Raw genomic sequence first — 20870 nt, forward strand, 5'->3', positions numbered from 1 at the left:
TCTTCGGCTGAGCTGCTCCGAGCCCGAATTGCCTGCTTGATTCGTTTATTGATCGCTTGATTGATCGATTGGTTTCCTCATCGATCGGTGCCATCATGGAGAGTGCGGGCAACGGCACGGCAGCAGGGAATCACCTTGCCTCCCCGCTGCTACAGAACGGCACGTATTTCTGCAGGAACCTCAGCGACCTGTTACTGCTGGAAGGCAACCTGTCAAAGTGTGACAGGGCGGACGCTCTGAACAAGGGCTCGACTCCCATGGTCATCGCGATAATCATCACAGCGCTCTATTCCATAGTGTGCGTCGTAGGACTGGTGGGCAACGTGCTGGTCATGTATGTCATCATCAGGTAAGGCGCTCGGAAGGTCTCTGAACCTGCGATCATGTTAGCAGCTGCGGTCAAGGTAACACTGGATTGCTATGACAACTAACCGTGAACCGCCCTTAACTCCGAGGGTTTCCATTCCTTACAAAATTACGGCTTTTTAATCCTGGAAGATAACGCACATTAGAATAAACCAAACTCATATTCGTTCTGGTTAGTGGTCATTAAAGCAAAGAAAAAATCTGTACTCGTATAGTTTATAACTGAGTTGAGTTTGATTGATATTGCAGTGCATGCGTTTATCTTAGCCTTAGTCAAAGGGACATTGAAGCACAACTTTTCGGGCTTTCTGTTCACGAACCATTAGTGCAGCGCCGGACCGGATAGACAGATGTGTACAGTAGCTGTCAAAGAAAAGGCGGCGTGCGCAATATTTACAAGAGTTAAGTCTCCCGTTCTCCTTTGCTCATGATTAAAGCATTCCAGTCCAAGTGGAGGAGTGGAAGTAGACACCGAAACGAAAGCGTTTATCTGGTCCTGCTTAAGTGCCTGAAGTTCCTGTGGGCAATTACTGGAGACACCGAGCTCGTAATAACAGTGGCCGGTATCTATGCACCTGTCTACAGCTTATGCTGATTGTGAAGGGCAGCCAGGCAGATATGAAAGATGCTTTGTAAATGCGTGTTCTGACATTATCTTGATTTGATTCTTGGGATGACTTCTCTCTGAATAAGAAATCAACTTTCTCCTGCACAAACAATAGTATGCATAGAAGAGCGTCGTGTGTTTAAGACATCAACCACTCGGGACAGCTGTATACTGTACAGTACCCCGCGTATAAACAGCCTTGGCTATTATTTCTGGAAGCAATAATAAGATCTCGTCTCGCCAGGTCGTACGCGCTACCCCCACCACCCGCATTCCTCTCCAGACTCCGGCTGCATGCAGAGTTATTTAACAGCCGTTCTTGTTGGAGACAGTTTATTAAAGTAGGTCTTGTCATTAAAACACAATCAGCCAAGTGCACTGACTGCTCCGGGAAAGTCGCAATGTAGATTTCGTCGCCAGCAATCGTAATCTTTTCAAGTTTCCAATTGCTTTAGACAAAGAATCGCGAATGATGTGATGCTATCCTTTATTTAACGGGTGAAGTTAAATACCGAGAGCCAATTCTCATTTACACAGACGATACAGCAGGTGAGATGCGGTTCCTTTACCGAGGGTACAACTGGGGCGTCCTTTCCTGAATTTGAACGCAAAACCACTATTCTATAATGAGGACAAGCTGTAGACAAACAAGACTGGGGGACTTGGGGAGAGGAGAGATGTAAGCCCGTCAGGAACAGGGCACCTGTCTGCAGTGACACAGTCATTGCTACTGCCACTAGGCAAATGACATTTGTCTCACTGTTCTTTGCCCAGCATGTTCTCACTTTTTCCCCCACTTAAGCCAGATTCAGTCAACAAAAGCCTCAAATTCAGTGTCTGAGGCTTTTATTTCTGTCCAACACCAGCCTTCCCAGGCTTGTTTTACTGGGTTAGCTGCATGATGCAACTTCACAAACACACTATATTACAAGTTGATCCTTGCATTTATTCACTACTATAACCTTCTGCTGCTTTTTAAAAAAAGAAATACACCTGTTTTCAGGAAGAAAGGAATACACTAATAAATGTTTCTTTTTATCCCCTGAAATGTTGTCCTGGATTTTGTTGGCGATGTTTGTTTTTGTTGAGTTGGACTCGGCCACAAAACAGATTTTCCCCAGGGGACAATAGAGCTTGCATTGAATACAGCCGGTCACTGGGACATTAGTGACATGGTGACATGGTGACACAGTGATATACAGTAGTGACATAGGAAATACAAAAGCCCTCCAGGTCGTTTTCATTTAGTACAGCTGAGTGCTTTTCCCCCAGAAAATATTGTTACCAGAACAGGTATAGCAAAGATTTCTTCAGCCTTATAGAAATGCACAGATCTACAAACCAGCATTTTGCTTTTTGTAAAGGATGGAACTTCAGCTTCACCCAGGACTATGTTAAGCTTCAGAGTAATCATTGTTCAATTATTCTGTGCCTGATAGTGTTTACTTTGTTTTTTCATCCTTTTCGACAGTCATCACCAAGACTAAATAACAATAATAATGATTCCTTACACTTATATAGCACTTTTCTGGACACTCCACTCAAAGTGCTTTACAGGTAATGGGGACTCTCCTCCACCACCAGTGTGCAGCCCAACCTGGATGATGCACCAGTACACTCTCCACACACCAGTTCTTAGTGGGGAGGAGAACAGAGTAATGAAGCCAGTTCATAGATGGGATTATTAGGAGGCCATTATAAGTAAGTCCCAATGGGAAATTTGGCAAAGGATACTGGGGTTACACCACTACTCTTTATGAGAAACACCCTGGGATTTTGTAATGACCACTGACAGTCAGGACCTCACTTTATTGACTCATCAGAAGGACAGTATATTGTCCCCATCACTATGCTGGGGCATTCGGACCCACACAGTCCACAGAGTGAGCGCCCCCTGCTGGCCCCACTAACACTTCTTCCAGCAGCAACCTTAGTTTTTCCCCAGGAGGTCTCCTGGTACTGACCAGGCTCACACCTGCTGAGCTTCAGTGGGCTGCCAGTTGTGAGTTGCAGGGTGATATGGCAGATGGCAAGTATTTCTTGGTCTTTTAAAAAATAGGTTTTTCCCAGTGCACTATTTTCAAATGATCTATAAGCCATAATCATTAAAAGAAGAACATGAAGTTAGAGGTTTCACAAAATCCCAAATGTTTTAGCTACGGATTTTACATGTTGACTGAAGTACTGTGAAATCCCTGATTATATTTACTCTGTAACCTCTGTCAATTAAGGAAATAATGTGGTGAGACAAGGATTTTATTTTGCTACCTTGCAGCCTGACTTCATCTGATCTTGGGAACTTGGCAATACTGGGCCTGGTGGGGACTTGGGTGGGAGACCAGTCCTGGTGGAGGTAGTGGCCCAGTAGGTGGCGCTCTTCCTTCTGGGCCAGCATTTCCAACCCAATGTCCCAGCATGGAGACAGGGGACACACCGCTGTCGGGGTACTGTCCTTCAGAAGAGACTTTAATCCAGGGGTCCCAGGGTTCTTGTCCAGGGAAAGATCCATGCAGTTGCGTTAACCCCAGCGTCCTGGCTACAGTCCTGTCAGGGCGTGTACAATCTGGCCTTCCTTAAATTCCACCTCAGCTCTGCTGGTGAAGTGATTTCTCACTCCGGCGCCAGGCCTGCTGTGCAGGGGGGCCACAGTGTGTCGGCCAGGTGGGGGAAGTGAGTCCCCACCAGGCAGTATGTAAACCACTTAGAGTGCTTCAGAATAAAAAGCATGATTTAAAGGTGATGTAAGGAATTATTAATATTGTAACTGTTACCAAGCATTTTTCTTTTAGTAGTAGGACCTGTAATTTACATTTAGGGGCCATGGTCAGGATGATTTATTAGTCTTGTATTAAACACCAGTTTTTCAGTAATTTACAGTACTCCTCCAAGCAATAGAGATCACCTTATTCTCCATAGTAAGTACAGTAATTAGTAATTATTATGGTCATCTCCTTGCTCAACAATTTTCTTCATGGAGAGGCACAATCTGGGAGGTTTTAGGGAGGTCACCCTCAAATAATTAATTAATATTACAATTAATTCGTTACACTTACAATTAATTAACAGATAATTTCTTAACACTTGGAGGTTCTGTTTTAACTACTTTAGCATGTGCTTTGTACCACTGAGCAGTTTAGAAATTTGTTTTTAATTAAATTTGCCAACAACTCTAAAATACCACAGCTGGCCATTCTTGACTTAACTTAATTACTTTAATTACTAAATCGGACAACCCTTACAGCACACGTGTTCCAAGCCTTTCCAAGGCATGAACAGCCTGCAAGACCTGCTGGGTTTGTTTTGGCTGTGCAGGACCAGGGCTGGCCACCTCTCTACTGTGTTTAAGGCGATCACTAGATTACAGAGGAACAAGTGGGGTATATTCAAACATTATGTTTCTGTAAAAAAAAAAAAGAGTTTTTATCATTAGTATTTCAGAGTATACGGAAGTTGAATTTTTACCTTTGTTATGTCATCAAGTGTATTTCAATTAGCCATGAGGTCTGTGAAGACTTAAACCCTTCCAGTTTAAAAAAGGACCACCAACCTGAGACAGCTTTCGTACTTGTGCAAGACGTACAGTATAACTCCCCACCAAAAAAGCAAAAATATTGCCAGAGGGGGAAAAGAGAGCGATCCTGTATTGCCTTCAACACCATTTCACAATACAAGGCTGGCACATCCTCTGCATTTCAGAAAACCATTAGAAGGCTTCTAAGTGGGACTCACATTGTCAGATGTGAATCTAGTGACTTCACTCAACTCGGACAATTTTAAACGTTTAGCACATTCAGCTCTTGATGTATAAGGCCAAGGGAATATGTCAAATCAAACACCGGTATTCGAAACAATAGAAACAAAGCAATTCAGAAGAAGCAATGTTAAGTCTAAGCTGAGACATGTTCAGGTATCGGTAGGTGCTATTACCATCACAGATGAAGACCTTAAGTTCATAAGCAAGGAGCTTATGAGAGAGTGCCACTCAACCCATCTAATCTATTTGGTGGTTAGTGATTACTTGATTTAAGGATCCTATTCAGACATTGCTTGAAGAGTCTAAGATATCCACTTCAACAAAATGGATGGGCAGCTTGTTCCAGACCCCACAACATTTAAGTTAAAGAAGTGCTTCCTGTTCTCCTGTTAAGTGCTTCCTGTTAAAATGCACTTCCCTGAGGCTTCCATGGGTGACCTTGGGTTCATTCTGAAGATATCTACTGGGTTCTCAGGGCTTTTGAGGATTTTGAATTCTTGTATTAGGTCTTCACGTAATCTTCTCTGTTCAAGACTTAATATCTTCAGTTCCTACACTGTGGGACATTCCTTAAAGCCCCAGAATGCTTCTGATTGCCCTTGTTTCTGGACTGATTCCAGGCAGCACTATCTGCTCTGTAACATGGTGATCAAAATTGCACACAAAATTCTAAAAGAGGTTGACTGGTCGATCCATCACTCCATATTCTGACTGCTTCATTCAATAGAGGGTTGTGGGGGAACTGGAGCCTGTCCCAGCAAGCAGCAAGCACAAGACAGGGGCCTGACTAGTGCGTTATCCAATTTTAAACTAGCACAATTTAAGTACAACACTGCCATATGCAGGCAGTTCAGTGATGTGGCAGTTACTACTGCTGTCTTACACCTCTAGGGTCCAGACTCCTGACTGAGACGTCTGTCTGTGTGGAGTCTGCGTGTTATCCCGAAGGGTTTCCTCCCAGCAACATGGTGACTAAGTGAACTAGTGTCTCTAAAATGTGTGTGGGAGGGAGTATGTGTTGATTGTTTGGGAGCATTTCTTGAATTATTATTTCTATAAATTTACTTAACTTACATTTTGATAATATTGACCACAGTGCATCACATGAAACAATTTGGCTTAATTGCCCATTTGCACAACTACAGGACACCCTGCTACTTGTTCTGCTCTACTGATTATTTGCTGTGCTAAGTAACTCCCAGAGAAAAAGAGCTTTTCAAATGACTTCTCATAATAACATCATCTTTGCACCAATAAAGTAAATGAGACATTAGCAGGCAATTTCAACAAACTGTTTCCTTCTATTTTATTGACTTTTATTTCTGTTGTTCCGTTTTTAATGATGCAGTGATACGCAGAGAACATTTGGTGTACTAGAGAATGATTTACTAAGACCCTTTTCCCTTAGCTTTGCTTATCAATTCTTCCTGATTGGCTATGAAACCCATTGTACAAATAAAATAAAAAGCTTCATAAAATAGGAAGAATGGCTGTCAGGTTCTATATTATGTCGGCTGTATACAAGCTGAAAAAGAGGAATACTTTAGTGTCACATTTGGAAAAAAATATCTTTTTTTCCTCTCTTTGAAGTATGCTCCAAAGAGATCACCATCATCAGACATACTGTAGCCTTAGTTGAGTCCCAACAAAACATTTTCTCACAGTTGATGTTTTTGATGACAGATTAGAAATATGCTGTGGTCATTAAGTTTCCTGTGAAGCACAACAGATAATTTCTAAAATACCCTTGAAGTATTTTAGAGTAGAAGAGCAGTAGATTAGAAGATGTCTAAAAGTAAGTGATGTACATGTTTGGAAATTTGACTTACAGTACCCAAAGATGACTTACATTATTCACAATGCATTTACAGTACAGTAAATCCACAACAGATCTTTTTAATTTAACTCACTTTGTTCAGAAGGAAAGGGGCTAAACAGTGAATGAAGGTTAATGAAGGCTTAAAGAAAGGGGTCACCCCCCAGTGAACAACCATCAACCTGAAACCAACCATCTCTTGAGTATAAGGACCCAGCCCACTGTCTGAAGTCTGATCTTTACTGGTGGAGCTGTCTGGCACCCCACCGTGTGCGTCAGTAGCCAGGCTCTTACAGAGGGAACTAAGCTCTGACTTCCCCTGAGCCAACGGGAAGCCATCTCTCAGACATCTCAAAACACCTGACCTGCACAGCCCAGACAGCAAGCCAGCTGTGCTAAAAGGCCAGGCCTTTGAAGGATTTGGATATTCTTTGGTTTCCTGGTGAGTAGCATCTTGATGCAGCAGACTCACCTTCTGCTTTCCCCCCTAAGGATTCACTTAACGAAGCCCATCAGATGAGGAGCTTGCTTCATCATTAACCCGTCTCGTTGGGAATGGCCTATGGTGTGCGTGGGAGATAAAAAGCACAAGAACAATGCTGTGCTGGTCTATGCAATGTCCCAGAAGAGGGAAAGAAATTCAGGCTCTTATGAGATCACATTGTTCTCATGCTTTCAGGGCATAATTTCCTTCAGTTGTCCTTTGCAGCCTCATTATCATTTTTCCCATTACCATAATCTCCTTTTCAGTTTAAAGACCTTTCAATGTTAAGAAGCAGGGGAGGCATAGACAAAAGAGACAGCATATCAACAAAGAAAAAAGAGAACCTAGAGATAAAAATAAAAAAAATAAAAACTATAAAACTGTCAGAAGTAATTAACATTTTCTTTTTGGCAATGTTGTGGCTGAACAATTGTTTTTTAGGTGCTTTTGCCAAGCTTGAATCACAAAATTAGCATTGACTGGCATATTGTAATTTTCCTCTGAATGATGCATTGTCTTCTAACAATGTCTTGTAACGACAGAACCGTAGGGTCTCCACAAAACATACCCTCAAGGGTTCTTCAGAACAAATAAGAGAAACTCTCTGCAGTGTCACGCACACACACTGCCATATGCAGAGCTCTGAATTTGAAGGCTGTAACCTTGAAACATTACCTTTTATGACCATCACCATTTAAATGTTCAGGCTTTGTAGTTAAGACAACAGACAACACACTAATGTCTGTACCCTCCTGCTTTAATTCTTTGAGGATCTGTGTTAGTGCCCCCTTTCCTTAATGCAAGACTTTTGAAAAGATTCAGCTCAACACTATGCAGCGGTTTGCCTTCCTTTGTTACACTAGGCAGTGTGACTGGTTAAGCAGAAAAACACTGATGCAACACTGTACAAAGAAGGTAAAAAACATCCTTGCACATGCAAACAGCTCCATGTTCTGTCAGAAATCAGTACAATACAATACAGTACAATAATTGTCCTGTTCGCAGCCTTAGCTGATGTTCCCTAGTAACAATCAAGCATATACAGTACAGCAGGTTTCCATTACTGCCCGAAAGAGAAGGCTAGCTTTTTTTGTCTCGGTACACACGGAGTGACGGGGGTTGATCAGATTTGCATTCAGATGGTGAGACTGTGGGCAGATAGAAACAAGGCAAAAAGATTGTCAAAGTGGCTCCAACACTTTGTCCAGTTCTGCAACATACTATTAACCCAACATACAGTAATATTGCCCTTGTCCCAGCACTGACAAGACATGCATTTTGATATTGCTCCTAATGTTGGAAACCTAAATATGACCCACTGAATTTCAAGGTACTGTATGTTCTTTATATTACAAGGTGTATAATATACACTATTGGTATTATTTGAAGATTCACAGATGTTGTTTTATTTTATTTTCTCTTATTTGCTGTTGTTAAGTATATTGTGCTTTTCATCCCGAAGGATTCAAGACATCTCTCTGGAAATGCAGACTGCATCCATCAGTAGTAGCAGTAAAACTGACTACGTAAATGCTGATTGAACAGCCTGAAAGACCATTACCTTTTGAAGGCAGATCTTCTGGAAAACATAGTTTTGGTCAGCAGTCTCCCTTAATCAATGTCAGTGTAGTGTTCACATGCCCTGAGGGTTGTTGTTTTTTTGTCCCTCTCAGTACAAACACTCAACAGGTGTTTGTTTTTGTGTTTTTCAGAGAGCTGTCGTGATCAGAGATCTTGCCCTTGGGTTCAGCAGTTCTGCTTTGTACGCTTTGCTTTTGTCTGATGGAATAATTCAGCCAAGAAGCTACTTGAACGGAAACACAAACTGCCAGTCTTACATCTCCCTAAGTGGCAGATTATTCTGGATTTTACTAAAGCACTTCAGAACACAGATTGAAACTCCTAAAAATCTATCTTAAATAAATGCACAATGTGAAGCACATTACTGACTTAACCCCATTTCAATCAGTATCCTTCTTTAGGGCAACAGTAGACTTCAGTTCTAATTGTAGCATCAGGTTAAACTGGCCCTGCAGTCACAGAAAGAAAGTCCTGTGATAGTTTATCATTATTGTTGGAAAAAATCGGAACTGATTTTCTACACCTTAAATTGTACTGTTAATGAATAATTTAATTAGCTGTAACGGCAGATAGAGGAATTACGTTCAGGTGGGTAGCTGCGTCAGCATGCGTAGGCTGCAAAGGAACAAGTAATAGGTTTATTCCATGCTGAAAAAAAGAAGAAAGAGAACACAACGTTTCGGCAGTGGAGGCTTCTTCAGGTGTGAGGTTTCTCTCCGTCTGTGTTCTCAAAGACGGTTTTCCGAACTCATACATCAGAAAGACCACCGAAACTAAAACTATTCTGCAGCTAGGATCACACATTCTCCCTTCCCTTAACGACAGATTACTGTTCTTTTAAATTTTCTCCATTCATTGGAAGTTTCATTTCACACCTCTCTGCACCCATTCTGACTTCACTCCTCTTGATTGGCCTCTCTTTCTGTCCCCTGCTCCCGCCTCTCACTCCTCCTCCCTCCCAACCTTTGTTCTCCCGCTACTTTACCTTTGCCTACTGCCCTGTCTCTCTCACACCTGAAGAAGGCTCCACGGCCGAAACGTTGTGTTCTCTTTCTTCTTTTTTTCAGCATGGAATAAACCTATTACTTGTTCCGATAGAGGAATTACTACACCTACACACTGAAGCAAAACAGTACTTTTACTAGACAGGACATTCACTTTAATTGAAATGATTTGTTACACGGTCAACTTGTTAATCTCACATTTTCTCAGGTAGACAGCATTCTGTGACAGCAGCATTAGCTTAGCGAATAAATAGTTAACACAACAATGAGTAAAGGTTTGGGGTTTTGCTCCACTTTGAGTTAAAATAGAGCAGACATTTAATATCCTTATACAGTAGGTCCTTAAAAAACAATGCCTGCCTTAAGTGATTAAGTTAACAGGTAATTAATGCTGACATCAGAATTAGTTCAGACATCTTGTCGTAACATCAGTGCTCCTTACAAAACTTTGTTTTCAACAGCGGACAGAGCAATATATTTGTTAATTAACTTTTGAAGTTATTATAATAATTTTGGATTGGATTAGAAGTGAAGGTAGTGTTTCTTGATGAACACTCAATATGTTATACTCAAAATAGTAAGGGAAATGTACTGATGTAATGGCATAGACTTAGATTCTTCTTGACCAGGTTTCTGTTTTTATTAGACTCTTTCCATTTTAGCACCTACAGATTTAGGGTTTCAATAATTCATGCTATCTTGGAAAATGAGCCAAATGCATCTCATTAAAGGCTCATTAATATAATCATTAGAAAAGTGATGAAATTCTTCCAAGGAATAAAAAGAACTAGGGCAGGTTTCTAATAATCTCTTTTCTGTTTCAGTTTTATGTGCTAGATTAGTCTTTGAGTTTCTAGATTTACTGCATTATAGAAAAAAAACTCAGAGATAAAACAGACAATATGTCCAGTTCGACGACTTTAACTGTATTACTGTAGCTCTCTCATTGGTGAGTTAGCACTACTTAGGCACTCAATACCTGTACTACTGTATGACTCACATTTGACATTTGCTTTAAGTGGGCATGGTTGAATAAAGGGTTCAATTCACTTGGCAAATATATTTTGCATAGAAATCTTACAAAAAGAGGAACACGATTTGCAAGTACAGTATTTATTAATGTAGTGCTATTGATGTGTAGTTTTTGTACAGCTCCCACAACCTATAGGATAGGTTGTGAGAATAGGATTCCACTAGCTCAACAAACCATATTTAAGAGAAAGGGGTTGGTATTATTTCCACTCACCTTTATGAATATCAGCCTGTTTTGACATTGCTTCTGTACCGTGCTTATTATCATTATCTCTACCAATATATTCTCGATTATCTAGTGAAGAGCTTCGTGATGTCTTGAGGGAAGGTGGTAATTAAGTAAAAAATCAAGAGTAATCTTTAAGAGTTCTTCATGCTCGATTAGGAATGGTGTTCTCGGATGAGATGATCAAAAGCCATTTCTAGCTCCAGAAGGTAATTTTGCTGCTTGTGTTCAGGGTGCTTTGATTATATATTAAAAATATCCATATAAAAAGCCAGTTTAATATGGAAAGATGAGTGCCTGCTCAACTAGAGTCACTTTATTAAACAGTCTTATTTTTGGTATTTCAAGTGCAAATAACTTGTGGAAAGAACACTCATTTCCCTCTTTCTGTACGGTAATAGACTAATTCTGCTTTTAAACATACCCCTACCTTGGGCGTTCGATCAGTTAATGGAATTCCACATTGAAATTCATAGGTTTCATGTCAATGGAATTGCCGGTCTCAATTCCTGAAGGAATCAAGATTTACAGCTATTGTATGTGGGGCTTCTATCTTTCAGTCTTGCTGCATTCAGCTCTTGGATGCCAGTGAAAATATAGGACTATTTTCTCTGTTTTCTTTCGGCTATACAGTGACGGTTTTTGGTTGGGTGGCATGGTGGCGCAGTGGTGAGCACTGCTGCCCTGTAGTGCCGGGGCCCTGGGTTCAGTTCTAGACGTGGGGTACTGTCTGTGTGGAGTTTGTATGTTCTCCCCATGTTTGTGTGGGGTTCCTCCGGGTGCTCCAGTTTTCTTCCACAGAGAGAACTGGCCCTGGCGTCAGTGTGTCTGTGTGTTTTCCCTGCCCTTCCCTGCCCTGCCCTGCCCTGCCCTGGCATCCCGACCGGCCAGGATCTATCCAGCCTTGCGAACAGTGATTCTGGGAACTGGCCCCAACTCCACCATGGCCCTGTACTGGACTGAGAGGGACGTGATGTGAATTTCAGGCTGTCTCCTGCAGATGGATGGTTTTTCTGGAAGGGCTACCGTAACAGACCTCAGGCCTTGGCAATATCTGGGTAGGAGACTGTTCCTATGGGTTGTGCAGCATGGTGCCACAAAGGGAAGCCATTGTCAGAACTCTTTGCTTTCATCACGTCTTCGCTCATCGATGCACAACGCACTTTAGGATGTACAAGAAGTCTTGTCAAAATTAGCCCTTATAATCTGATATTTTTGCACAATATTTGGCATGAAGCAAGTGTTTACAACTACAATGTCCACTAGAGTATTAATTACTCAAGTTAATTAAAGCCATGTGCTTCTTTCATCATTTCTTTACATCGAGTTTTTCTGTGCAATCAGGAATAGTGATTTTCAGGAGAATTAAACTATTTCAAAAATAAGTTTGTGTTTTACAGATGTTTAAATCATTTCTTGGTAGACAATGTCTGAAACAGTTGATGTAAGAACAAAAGAATGTAGGAAAGGCCGCTAGACCCATATAGGGCATTGCGTAAGGCTTGAATGAGGAACTGATGTAAATTAAGATTATTTTCTTCTGTTCAACAAGATAGACTGCAAACTGCTTTCAACCCACGTATATAATTCAGGCCAGGAGAAATTTGCTTTGATCGTCTCAATGATCCTAATTTTTCCAATTCCTATTTTTGTACTCATACAAAGGTCAGATTACAGTTGAATATAAACTCTTTGCTATTACACTGACAGGAAAAATGAACAACAAACCCATTATGGTAGTGTATAATGCACAATTGCTCCAGCAAATGATGATGAACAAAAATGCATAATGTTCACAAAGAGCAATGGAAGTTGAGGTTCTTCTCTGATAAATATCAACAGGAAGAAATTTAAATTAAAAAAATAATTTTATTGTAGTCTTATGCATCCTTAATAGTTTTGGCTATACAGAGTTTGATACCTCTGACACATATACAGAAATCCTGACTCATAAACATATTACTGTATAATTAATAATAATCCCTTTTATTTCTATGCACTTTAAAAACTCAAAGGTAAACATAGATCTTGTGAATGTAGACTATTTTTTAATATAGCAATTATTTTAGGGCAATCAGTTTCCCCCCTATAGTATCTTTAAGCATTATAAGCAAATAAATTTCCCATACAAATAGTTTTATTTAAGAAATGTAAAAATACTGTTTATTAAAAAGGAGAAAAGGTGTTCATCTTATAGTTTCACATTGTTGTGATTTCAAGAGCAGCAGGATTTCTAATGCAGTTGTGAAGAGGTGGGCTGATTGCTGAGAGGTGATTCAAGAAATATGGGCATGGTCATACTGGCCCATTACAATTGTAGATCCATGATTTGTTTTGGTTGTTCAGCTTGATTGAGAGCAACATGCATCAGCCTTTGCGATACTTACCAATACTTTTCCAATCCTTAATTTGCTGCTTCATCCTAGTGGATTACAATCTTAATGTTGCTAATGATACAGTCATTGGAATGTTTGTTGTATATTGAAAGCATCATAAAACACACAGCAGAGGAAAACAACAGAAATTCCTGCCAGCTCTCTCCCTGTGGAGAGATCACAAGCTGCCTTCCAATTTGCTCATAATTTTCTCTGTAGTGTGCTGCAGTGCTTTCCATAGATCGTATACAATGACAGGGCCAGCGTTTGAAGTAAAGGCCATGAAATATGATTCTTTTTTTCACCCTATTTAAAGGAGGCAGTGTTATGATGCCTTTAACCTGCCATTGCTGTGGTGACATAAAGATATTATGGCTGTCATTAAAGGCAGGACTCCTACGTGCAATTAATCATCCTCCCCTAATTATCCTTTCATGCAATCTCTCTTTAATGTGAGAAAATGTATAACTTTAATGTGGTTATAATCTTGATATGTCTATCATTTAATTGCTGTATGCATTGAAATACTTAGTGAGTAAAGATTTTAAAACCTGCCAAGGTTATACAGTATTTTATGAGTTTAATTATTTTCGATTTTTCCTTTGCTAATGATGACATCACATAGGGCTACACTCTATTCACACAAGATTAATATAAAATTCCCTATTTGTCTTGGTTTGGTCGGTCAGTGTTGCTTAAACATGTGGTCTAGGCATTACTCTACTGCCACGATGACCTGTATACAGATGTCATGTGTTTCCTTTACAAAGGGCCCTTAAAACTATTTTCTTTTGATGAAAGTAAACACTTTTCCAGTGTCCAAAACTATATTCTTCTTTACCCTTTTCTGCATAAGGAGGTCGTGTCTCTGACCACCTGCTGTAGAGTTTGTAGAAATGACAACTGCAGTAGTAAGAGTTCTTGTGGCTTTTTTTTCTGTTCCAGATATACGAAAATGAAAACCGCAACCAACATTTATATTTTCAACTTGGCCTTGGCAGATGCTCTGGCTACAAGTACTCTGCCCTTCCAGAGCGTGAACTACCTGATGGGCACCTGGCCTTTCGGCGACGTGCTCTGTAAGGTTGTGATGTCCATTGACTATTACAACATGTTCACCAGCATCTTCACTCTCACCACCATGAGCGTCGACCGCTACATCGCCGTATGTCACCCCATCAAGGCCCTGGACTTCCGGACCCCAAGGAACGCCAAGATCATCAACGTCTGCAACTGGATTTTGTCTTCCGCCATCGCCCTGCCCGTGATGATAATGGCAACCACGACCATGGAATACAGTGGCAAGTATCTCGTTAGCTTCACAGCCTTCTCCCTTCCACGCTCCTCATCTAACGTGCCTCTATGGATTGTCTTTCCCCAAAACGAGCAAATAACAGTCTTGATCCATCGGGCAAGTAATGCTCAGATCTGACCACAGGGTCGTGCTTTTGGTGTAGTGCAAGAAGTTCTGAAGTCATTGTAACATGACCAGTTAGTGAAAAAAGGAAAGAGAGGAAATGAACCTCAAGGGCTCATTAACCACACGCATTCTGCAGGCAAACAAGATCTAGATTATTTTCTGAGTGAGGGCTTTATTTAGATAGAGATCTGTATCAAAATAGACTTTCTACAGTGAGAATTTAGAAGCTGAGTTATTTATCTAGTTGAAGTCATTTCAATAGTTTTAATACAGTATGTATTTAATTTATAATTGCTTGATTTAATGAATCATTCACATTTTTTTCCTTCTTGCCATCTTTATTATTTTTTATTTGTATTGTGTTTATGTGTTTGATACCAGAAAAGGTGCATCCTCACAAGTGGTCAGTGGTGTTTCGGGATTATCGCTGAGCTTTTCTGATCACTGCTTTTAAATCTATTACTATGCATCCCTATGTATATTACATTACTACATTCTGTTCGTAAACCAGTACAATCACAAGCTCAAACCATTGGCATGAGGGAATGTCTTTGTTACCAGGCCAGGATGGAAAAACCCTGCAGCTGACAGACCTTTAAAAGGATCAAGATGCATGTTTGAAAAAAAGCCCACTTCAGCTTCATGTCCATAGATCAGAGAGAAGGAGCCCATATGAAGCAGCACTGCTTTTGGCAAGCTGACTCTCGTGACCTATCTTGAACCTTGTTGAACAGGCTTTTGTTTATTCAGTTCTTTGTTTTGTTAAGTTCGGTTTGTTAATTGGTTTGTGATTATGCTACTGTCTGATGCTGTATTACAGCTTCACCACACTCGGCAGAATATGGCCTGTCATTCAGACCTCTGAGCATGTCTGCAGAGGGTAAAGCTGAAAAGTGTGAGAATCCTTCATGCCAGCCAAGCACAGCAATAGGGACAACAGGATCTGGCTCAAACATCAAGGAAAATCACTTTAAGATGATTTTAAGCCTTTGATCATTTTAGGACTGCTTATATTGCACCGTGTGCAATAGCACACATTTGAATAGAACAACAAGGTACTTCCTCAGTACACAAAGCCAGGGCTTTTTGACTCATTCTGGAGTCATACTGGTAGCCAGCTTCTAGCACTCAAGTTTCCTGAACATGCAATTTTAAGTCTCATTCTTTAAAACGGTCACAAAAAAAGTGAGATATTAGTATCCCTGTGAATTGCATTGCATTCAAAATAATCCTTTATTCATTATAATAATAATAATAATAATTGCTTACACTTTACATATAGCGCTTTTCTTGACACTCCACTCAAAGCGCTTTACAGGTAATGGGGACTCTCCTCCACCACCACCAGTGTGCAGCCCCACCTGGATGATGCGACGGCAGCCATAGTGCACCAGAACGCTCACCACACACCAGCTCTCAGTGGGGAGGAGAGCAGAGTGATGAAGCCATTTCATAGATGGGGATTATTAGGAGGCCATGATTGGTAAGGGCCAATGGGAAATTTGGCCAGGACGCTGGAGTTACACCCCTACTCTTTTCGAGAAATGCCCTGAGATATTTAATGACCACGGAGAGTCAGGACCTCAGTTTTACATCTCATCCGAAGGACTGCGCCTGTTTACAGTATAGTGTCCCCCTCACTATACTGGGGCATTAGGACCCACATAGACCACAGGGTGAGCACCCCCTGCTGGCCCCACTAACACCTCTTCCAGCTGCAACCTTAGTTTTTCCCAGGAGGTCTCCCATCCAGGTACTGACCAGGCTCACACCTGCTGAGCTTCAGTTGGCTGCCAGTTTTAAGTTGCAGGGTGATATTGTGCTTTTTTACTGCTCCTTTGTTTCTTTAAAACACATCTGATTTTAGCTCCAGGATTCACAGACTGCACTCTGAAATTCCCTCACCCCTCCTGGTACTGGGAGAACCTGCTGAAGATCTGTGTGTTTATCTTCGCCTTCATCATGCCGGTGCTCATCATCACCGTGTGCTACGGGCTGATGATCCTGAGGCTGAAGAGCGTCCGGATGCTGTCCGGCTCCAAAGAGAAGGACCGTAATCTCCGCCGGATCACCCGCATGGTCCTGGTGGTGGTGGCCGTGTTCATCGTCTGCTGGACGCCCATCCACATCTTCGTCATCATCAAGGCCTTGGTCACCGTTCCCAACTCCCTGCTGCAGTCCGTCACCTGGCACTTCTGCATCGCCCTCGGCTACACCAACAGCTGCCTCAACCCCGTCCTCTACGCCTTCCTGGACGAAAATTTCAAGCGATGCTTCCGAGAGTTCTGCATCCCAGCCGCCTCGGCTCTGGAGCTGCACCAGTCCAGCCACACCCGGCACGCCAACCGCGAGCACAACTCCAGCGGCCACACGGCAGAGCGCTCCAACCACCAGGTATGACTAGCCGTGGAGATGTCATCGCTGGACTATCGCTCGCAGCCCGCTGATGACATGAATTCGGAGATCACACAGGTTACCACAGGGCTTTAGCTAGTCCCAGCCTCGAGCGCACTGCCAGCTGTTGGAATGGCTGATGGCTGCAGCTCAGAGCCTCTCTTGATGCTTTCCCCCTGACTTACTGGGTGTCAAGGGTGTGGCCTTTGAATGTGCTTCATGCCAGCCCTGTGAGACTTTCAGCCAGGTCAGGCAGAGCTGTTTCACTGAACAGCGTGAACAGTCAAGCATTTCAAGGGAAAAACAAGCCAAACCACAGTTGCGTCAACCTGTCAAGCAGTTGTTTAACATACATTGGCTGTATGTACCCAGTCATACTCTTCTGGCGTGTGATAAACTGTGCCCTACCTTGTGGTCCCAGAACAGCAAAATGCTACAGCGTATTCAAGGACTGGGAATGTAAATGAATCTTTCTTCTTACTTCAGACTTTTTTCCAGAGCAGAACATTCTGGAATCCCTGAAAAGATCTTTAACAGAACCTTTAAGAATTGAACCAAAAAATGAATTTTAATGTAACTCCAAGCCAGCGTGTCTTTTGGGAAGGGCAGTGCAACTGTTCAGGGGATTGCATGTGCGCCAGTACATTCACTGAGAGTACCAGCTCTTAATTTATTGGTGACCAAACAGATCATCTCCTCTTGGGAAATGCAGAGATATGCTTTTATAAGCATTTATAAGCATTTTCAGTTGGATATTCTCTTAGTATCCAAGTGACAATTTTTTTATATTGTATTGTCAAACAACCTGGCAGTACATTTGACATTTAACTTTGATAAACAGGTAACTATGAGCTGTTGATTGAAGTTATCAGTTGAGGAGATTCAGAGGTCTTTGGAAATTTATACAGATGTTTTTCCACTTACAGACTGCTGTGTATAATTCCTTTCCACTGAGGGCACATTGCTTTGGTCATTCAGACCTTTCAGCTAAAGATTGTTATTGAAGCTTTACATGTTATTTATTGAACATCTAAGCTTACGATGCTCTTGTTTAGATATTTTGTACAGAAAGGGTGGATTTTTACTTTTTTCTTGCTCTTTCTCACAGTTTGACTTCTTTGCAGCTCCTGATCAGAATATTGTATTTTTGTATTTGAAAGATATTCTGTATTAGTATGTACAGTATAACCTGTCCTTTCTGGGCATCCATTAAAGTTACTGTGTATTGTGATTTTGTACAGTGGGCTCTGATAGAGGAAAGGCTTGGACACTGCCACTGGCCGATGATTGATTGATTGAAATTCTCAGATGTTATACCATTCCACTGGAAAGCTGTGCTAATGCAGAAACAATATACAACGGAATCATATTGTTGACGTTGCCTTCTATTTTAGTGCAAGTTTCTCAAACACTTACAGTATATCTCACTTCTTGTTTTTGTTCTACACAGCCTTTAAATTCCTGATTAATTATTCAACAAGTTGTACTACTTTGGCACTTCTTGGCCCTATTATCTGTGCTATCAGCATACCAGATCAGCACAGCAAGTAAAGAATTGCCCCACAGCTCAGTGCTTAGTACTATAAGATACAATAATGGGGCTCTAGAGTGCGGAAAAGAGGCCAAATGATGACTGACACCAGGCAAGATGTGTTTTAAATGATTAGTGACTTCAATTTGTATTTACAAGAAACAATTGCTCATAAACAGAACCCGTGTCTTCAGACTCTTTTTTTTATTCACATTTTTCCAATGAAATAACGAACAATGTTTTCTTACACTGCACAACATATTTGATTTCTGAAGGTCGCAACACATCCAACCCATTCTCAAAGTTCAGCACAACTCTTTCTCAAAAGCTTGGGTGTGAAGAACGAGGACTTTGTGTCGTGTGGAAGGGTTTGAATGGTTTTCTTTATGCTTCAGAGTTTGCCTTTCGTGTTTTATTTTTACCGGATTGAAGAAAACAAACAGCACACATTTTCTGCTCAATTCAGGGTTGTATAAGCGTGACTTCAGGTTCCTACAAACTACAGGCTATAAGGATAAAGGGCGATAAAGGTCTCCATATAAGAGAAAAATTACTATACTTCTCTTTACTTTTTGAAGAAAAGAGAAGGGTTTGATTTAAACCTCTGTATCGGATTTTGCAGACAGTAATTTACCTTGTCAGATCCTGTCCTCCATTTGTGAAATAGCCTGAAAGTGACTTATTCAGATGGGTGCCTTCAGTCTCCATTGTAACTATTGTAACTATTGTCGTGTGTAAACTGAGCACCATGAAACTGACTGTTCTTTGTATTTTATGTTGTAAATTAAAAGTATACAGTTGATGTGTGGCTAATTAAGCACTGGTGAATGTACATGTACAAAACTTCTTACATTCAAGTTATTATGTTTTATTTTCAGAATTCTGAAATTTGCATGACATTGTGTTTGACATTTACATTTCTGAAAAGTATATTTACGTCATTAAATGTCTTAATGGATCCCATATTTTTTATGTTTCAGGTTTTCTTGTGTCATATTTTATTTTTGTGAAATACAGAAATTACTATTAAAAACACTTGCAATATTTATTTCATAAACTGTAAACCAACTATGTCATTATTTCTGCTTTGACAAGGGGAACAGGGAACTACATCAATAATTCATACAGTGGAAGAGGGGCATTACCATAGTGTTTTCTACCTGAGTCTGCATGTTGGTGCAGCAGGGAGAGTTGTATTAAATGTAATAGTGGCATTTTTTATATTTGTAATAGTTGCAAGAATCTGTCCGGCTTTCAGCAGAATAATGGGAGTTTGACAGTTAAGTTGAAGTGAACATCATAAGAGAAAGGCTGAAAGGCTAGTGGGCTTTTTTTTGGTGTGATTTCTGTGTTTCGGAAACAAACATGTCGAAGAAGAAAAGGGAAAGCCGACAAAAGTTACGGTCTCCTCAGTTTTTTACACTTGCTCCTGGGCTTTCCAAATGTCACTTGGAAAAAATCGAACCTGACAGTTTTGTGATGACAAATTTGTTTACGATGTCCCTGTTTATCTTAGATGCACCTTGACTGTGTTTGCCAAGGGCAAGTGGGAATGATTTCCAAATTTGGAAGTAAAGGTGTCTCAGGCAAAGTCATTCTTGAGGAAGACCTGTGATGGGATTATGTGTTTAATGCTTCACATCTGGACAGTGCTCTGCTGGACACGTCAACCAATGAGGGATCTGCAATATTTATTGTAATAATATTTATTATATATGGTGTTTAGAGCTGTATGATGTGACAAGAATGGGTTCTCCTGCTGATCCCAGATTGCAAGTCCAGCACTTAATGGCTGCATTTTGTCAGATAAACACTGGGTGTCAACAGGGTGCTGTTGCTGGCCAGGTCAAAATTCTGATTCAATCCAGACAATTCTTTTGTTTTTAGTTTTTTGGGGGGGCGGGGGGGAGTTGGGGTTAATAATTCTGCTTCACCATACGTTGTAAGAGGAATTTACATTTTGTTAAAATGTTGAAGTAATCATGCTGAGCCTTTTTTTAAATGAGTGAATATTTCAATAAACAAACCTATGGAGTGTAATCGTTTTTATGGTTCTTTTAAAAAGAACATATTCTTTTTCATGTTCTATTTGACTGATATATCTTATCTATAAAGTGTCACTTTACTTCTTTCACCATGAAAAAAGACATTCATGAAGACCACAAACAGCTTCCATCCAAAGGATTATGAAAAAAAAAAGATTTTAGTTGGTGTTTAGTTTTGCGTAAATGCTGATATTAATCTGATATATCTCAGGGTTGTGATCACCATGATCGAAAT

The 20870-nt window shown here is 40.8% G+C and overlaps 1 protein-coding gene across 1 annotated transcript; it reads left to right on the plus strand.

The window, feature by feature from the left end:
• Positions 1 to 95: 95 nt before the first annotated feature.
• Positions 96 to 20616, plus strand: oprm1 (opioid receptor, mu 1). Its single transcript, XM_015362394.2, has 3 exons — positions 96 to 349; positions 14191 to 14546; positions 16533 to 20616. The coding sequence occupies exons 1-3, from the start codon at positions 96 to 98 to the stop codon at positions 17063 to 17065; spliced, it is 1143 nt and encodes a 380-aa protein (XP_015217880.1). The 3' UTR covers positions 17066 to 20616.
• Positions 20617 to 20870: the final 254 nt, after the last annotated feature.

The sequence above is a fragment of the Lepisosteus oculatus genome, chromosome 17, assembly GCF_040954835.1.
Source record: "Lepisosteus oculatus isolate fLepOcu1 chromosome 17, fLepOcu1.hap2, whole genome shotgun sequence".
NCBI lineage: Eukaryota > Metazoa > Chordata > Actinopteri > Semionotiformes > Lepisosteidae > Lepisosteus > Lepisosteus oculatus.

Bases quoted from the DNA above. Each gene is read 5' to 3' on its own strand.
- oprm1 (XM_015362394.2), top strand. From the start codon at position 96: ATGGAGAGTGCGGGCAACGGCACGGCAGCAGGGAATCACCTTGCCTCC. The intron at 350-14,190 runs GTAAGGCGCTCG...TTTCTGTTCCAG, and splicing joins GTCATGTATGTCATCATCAG to ATATACGAAAATGAAAACCG. The intron at 14,547-16,532 runs GCAAGTATCTCG...ATCTGATTTTAG, and splicing joins CACGACCATGGAATACAGTG to CTCCAGGATTCACAGACTGC.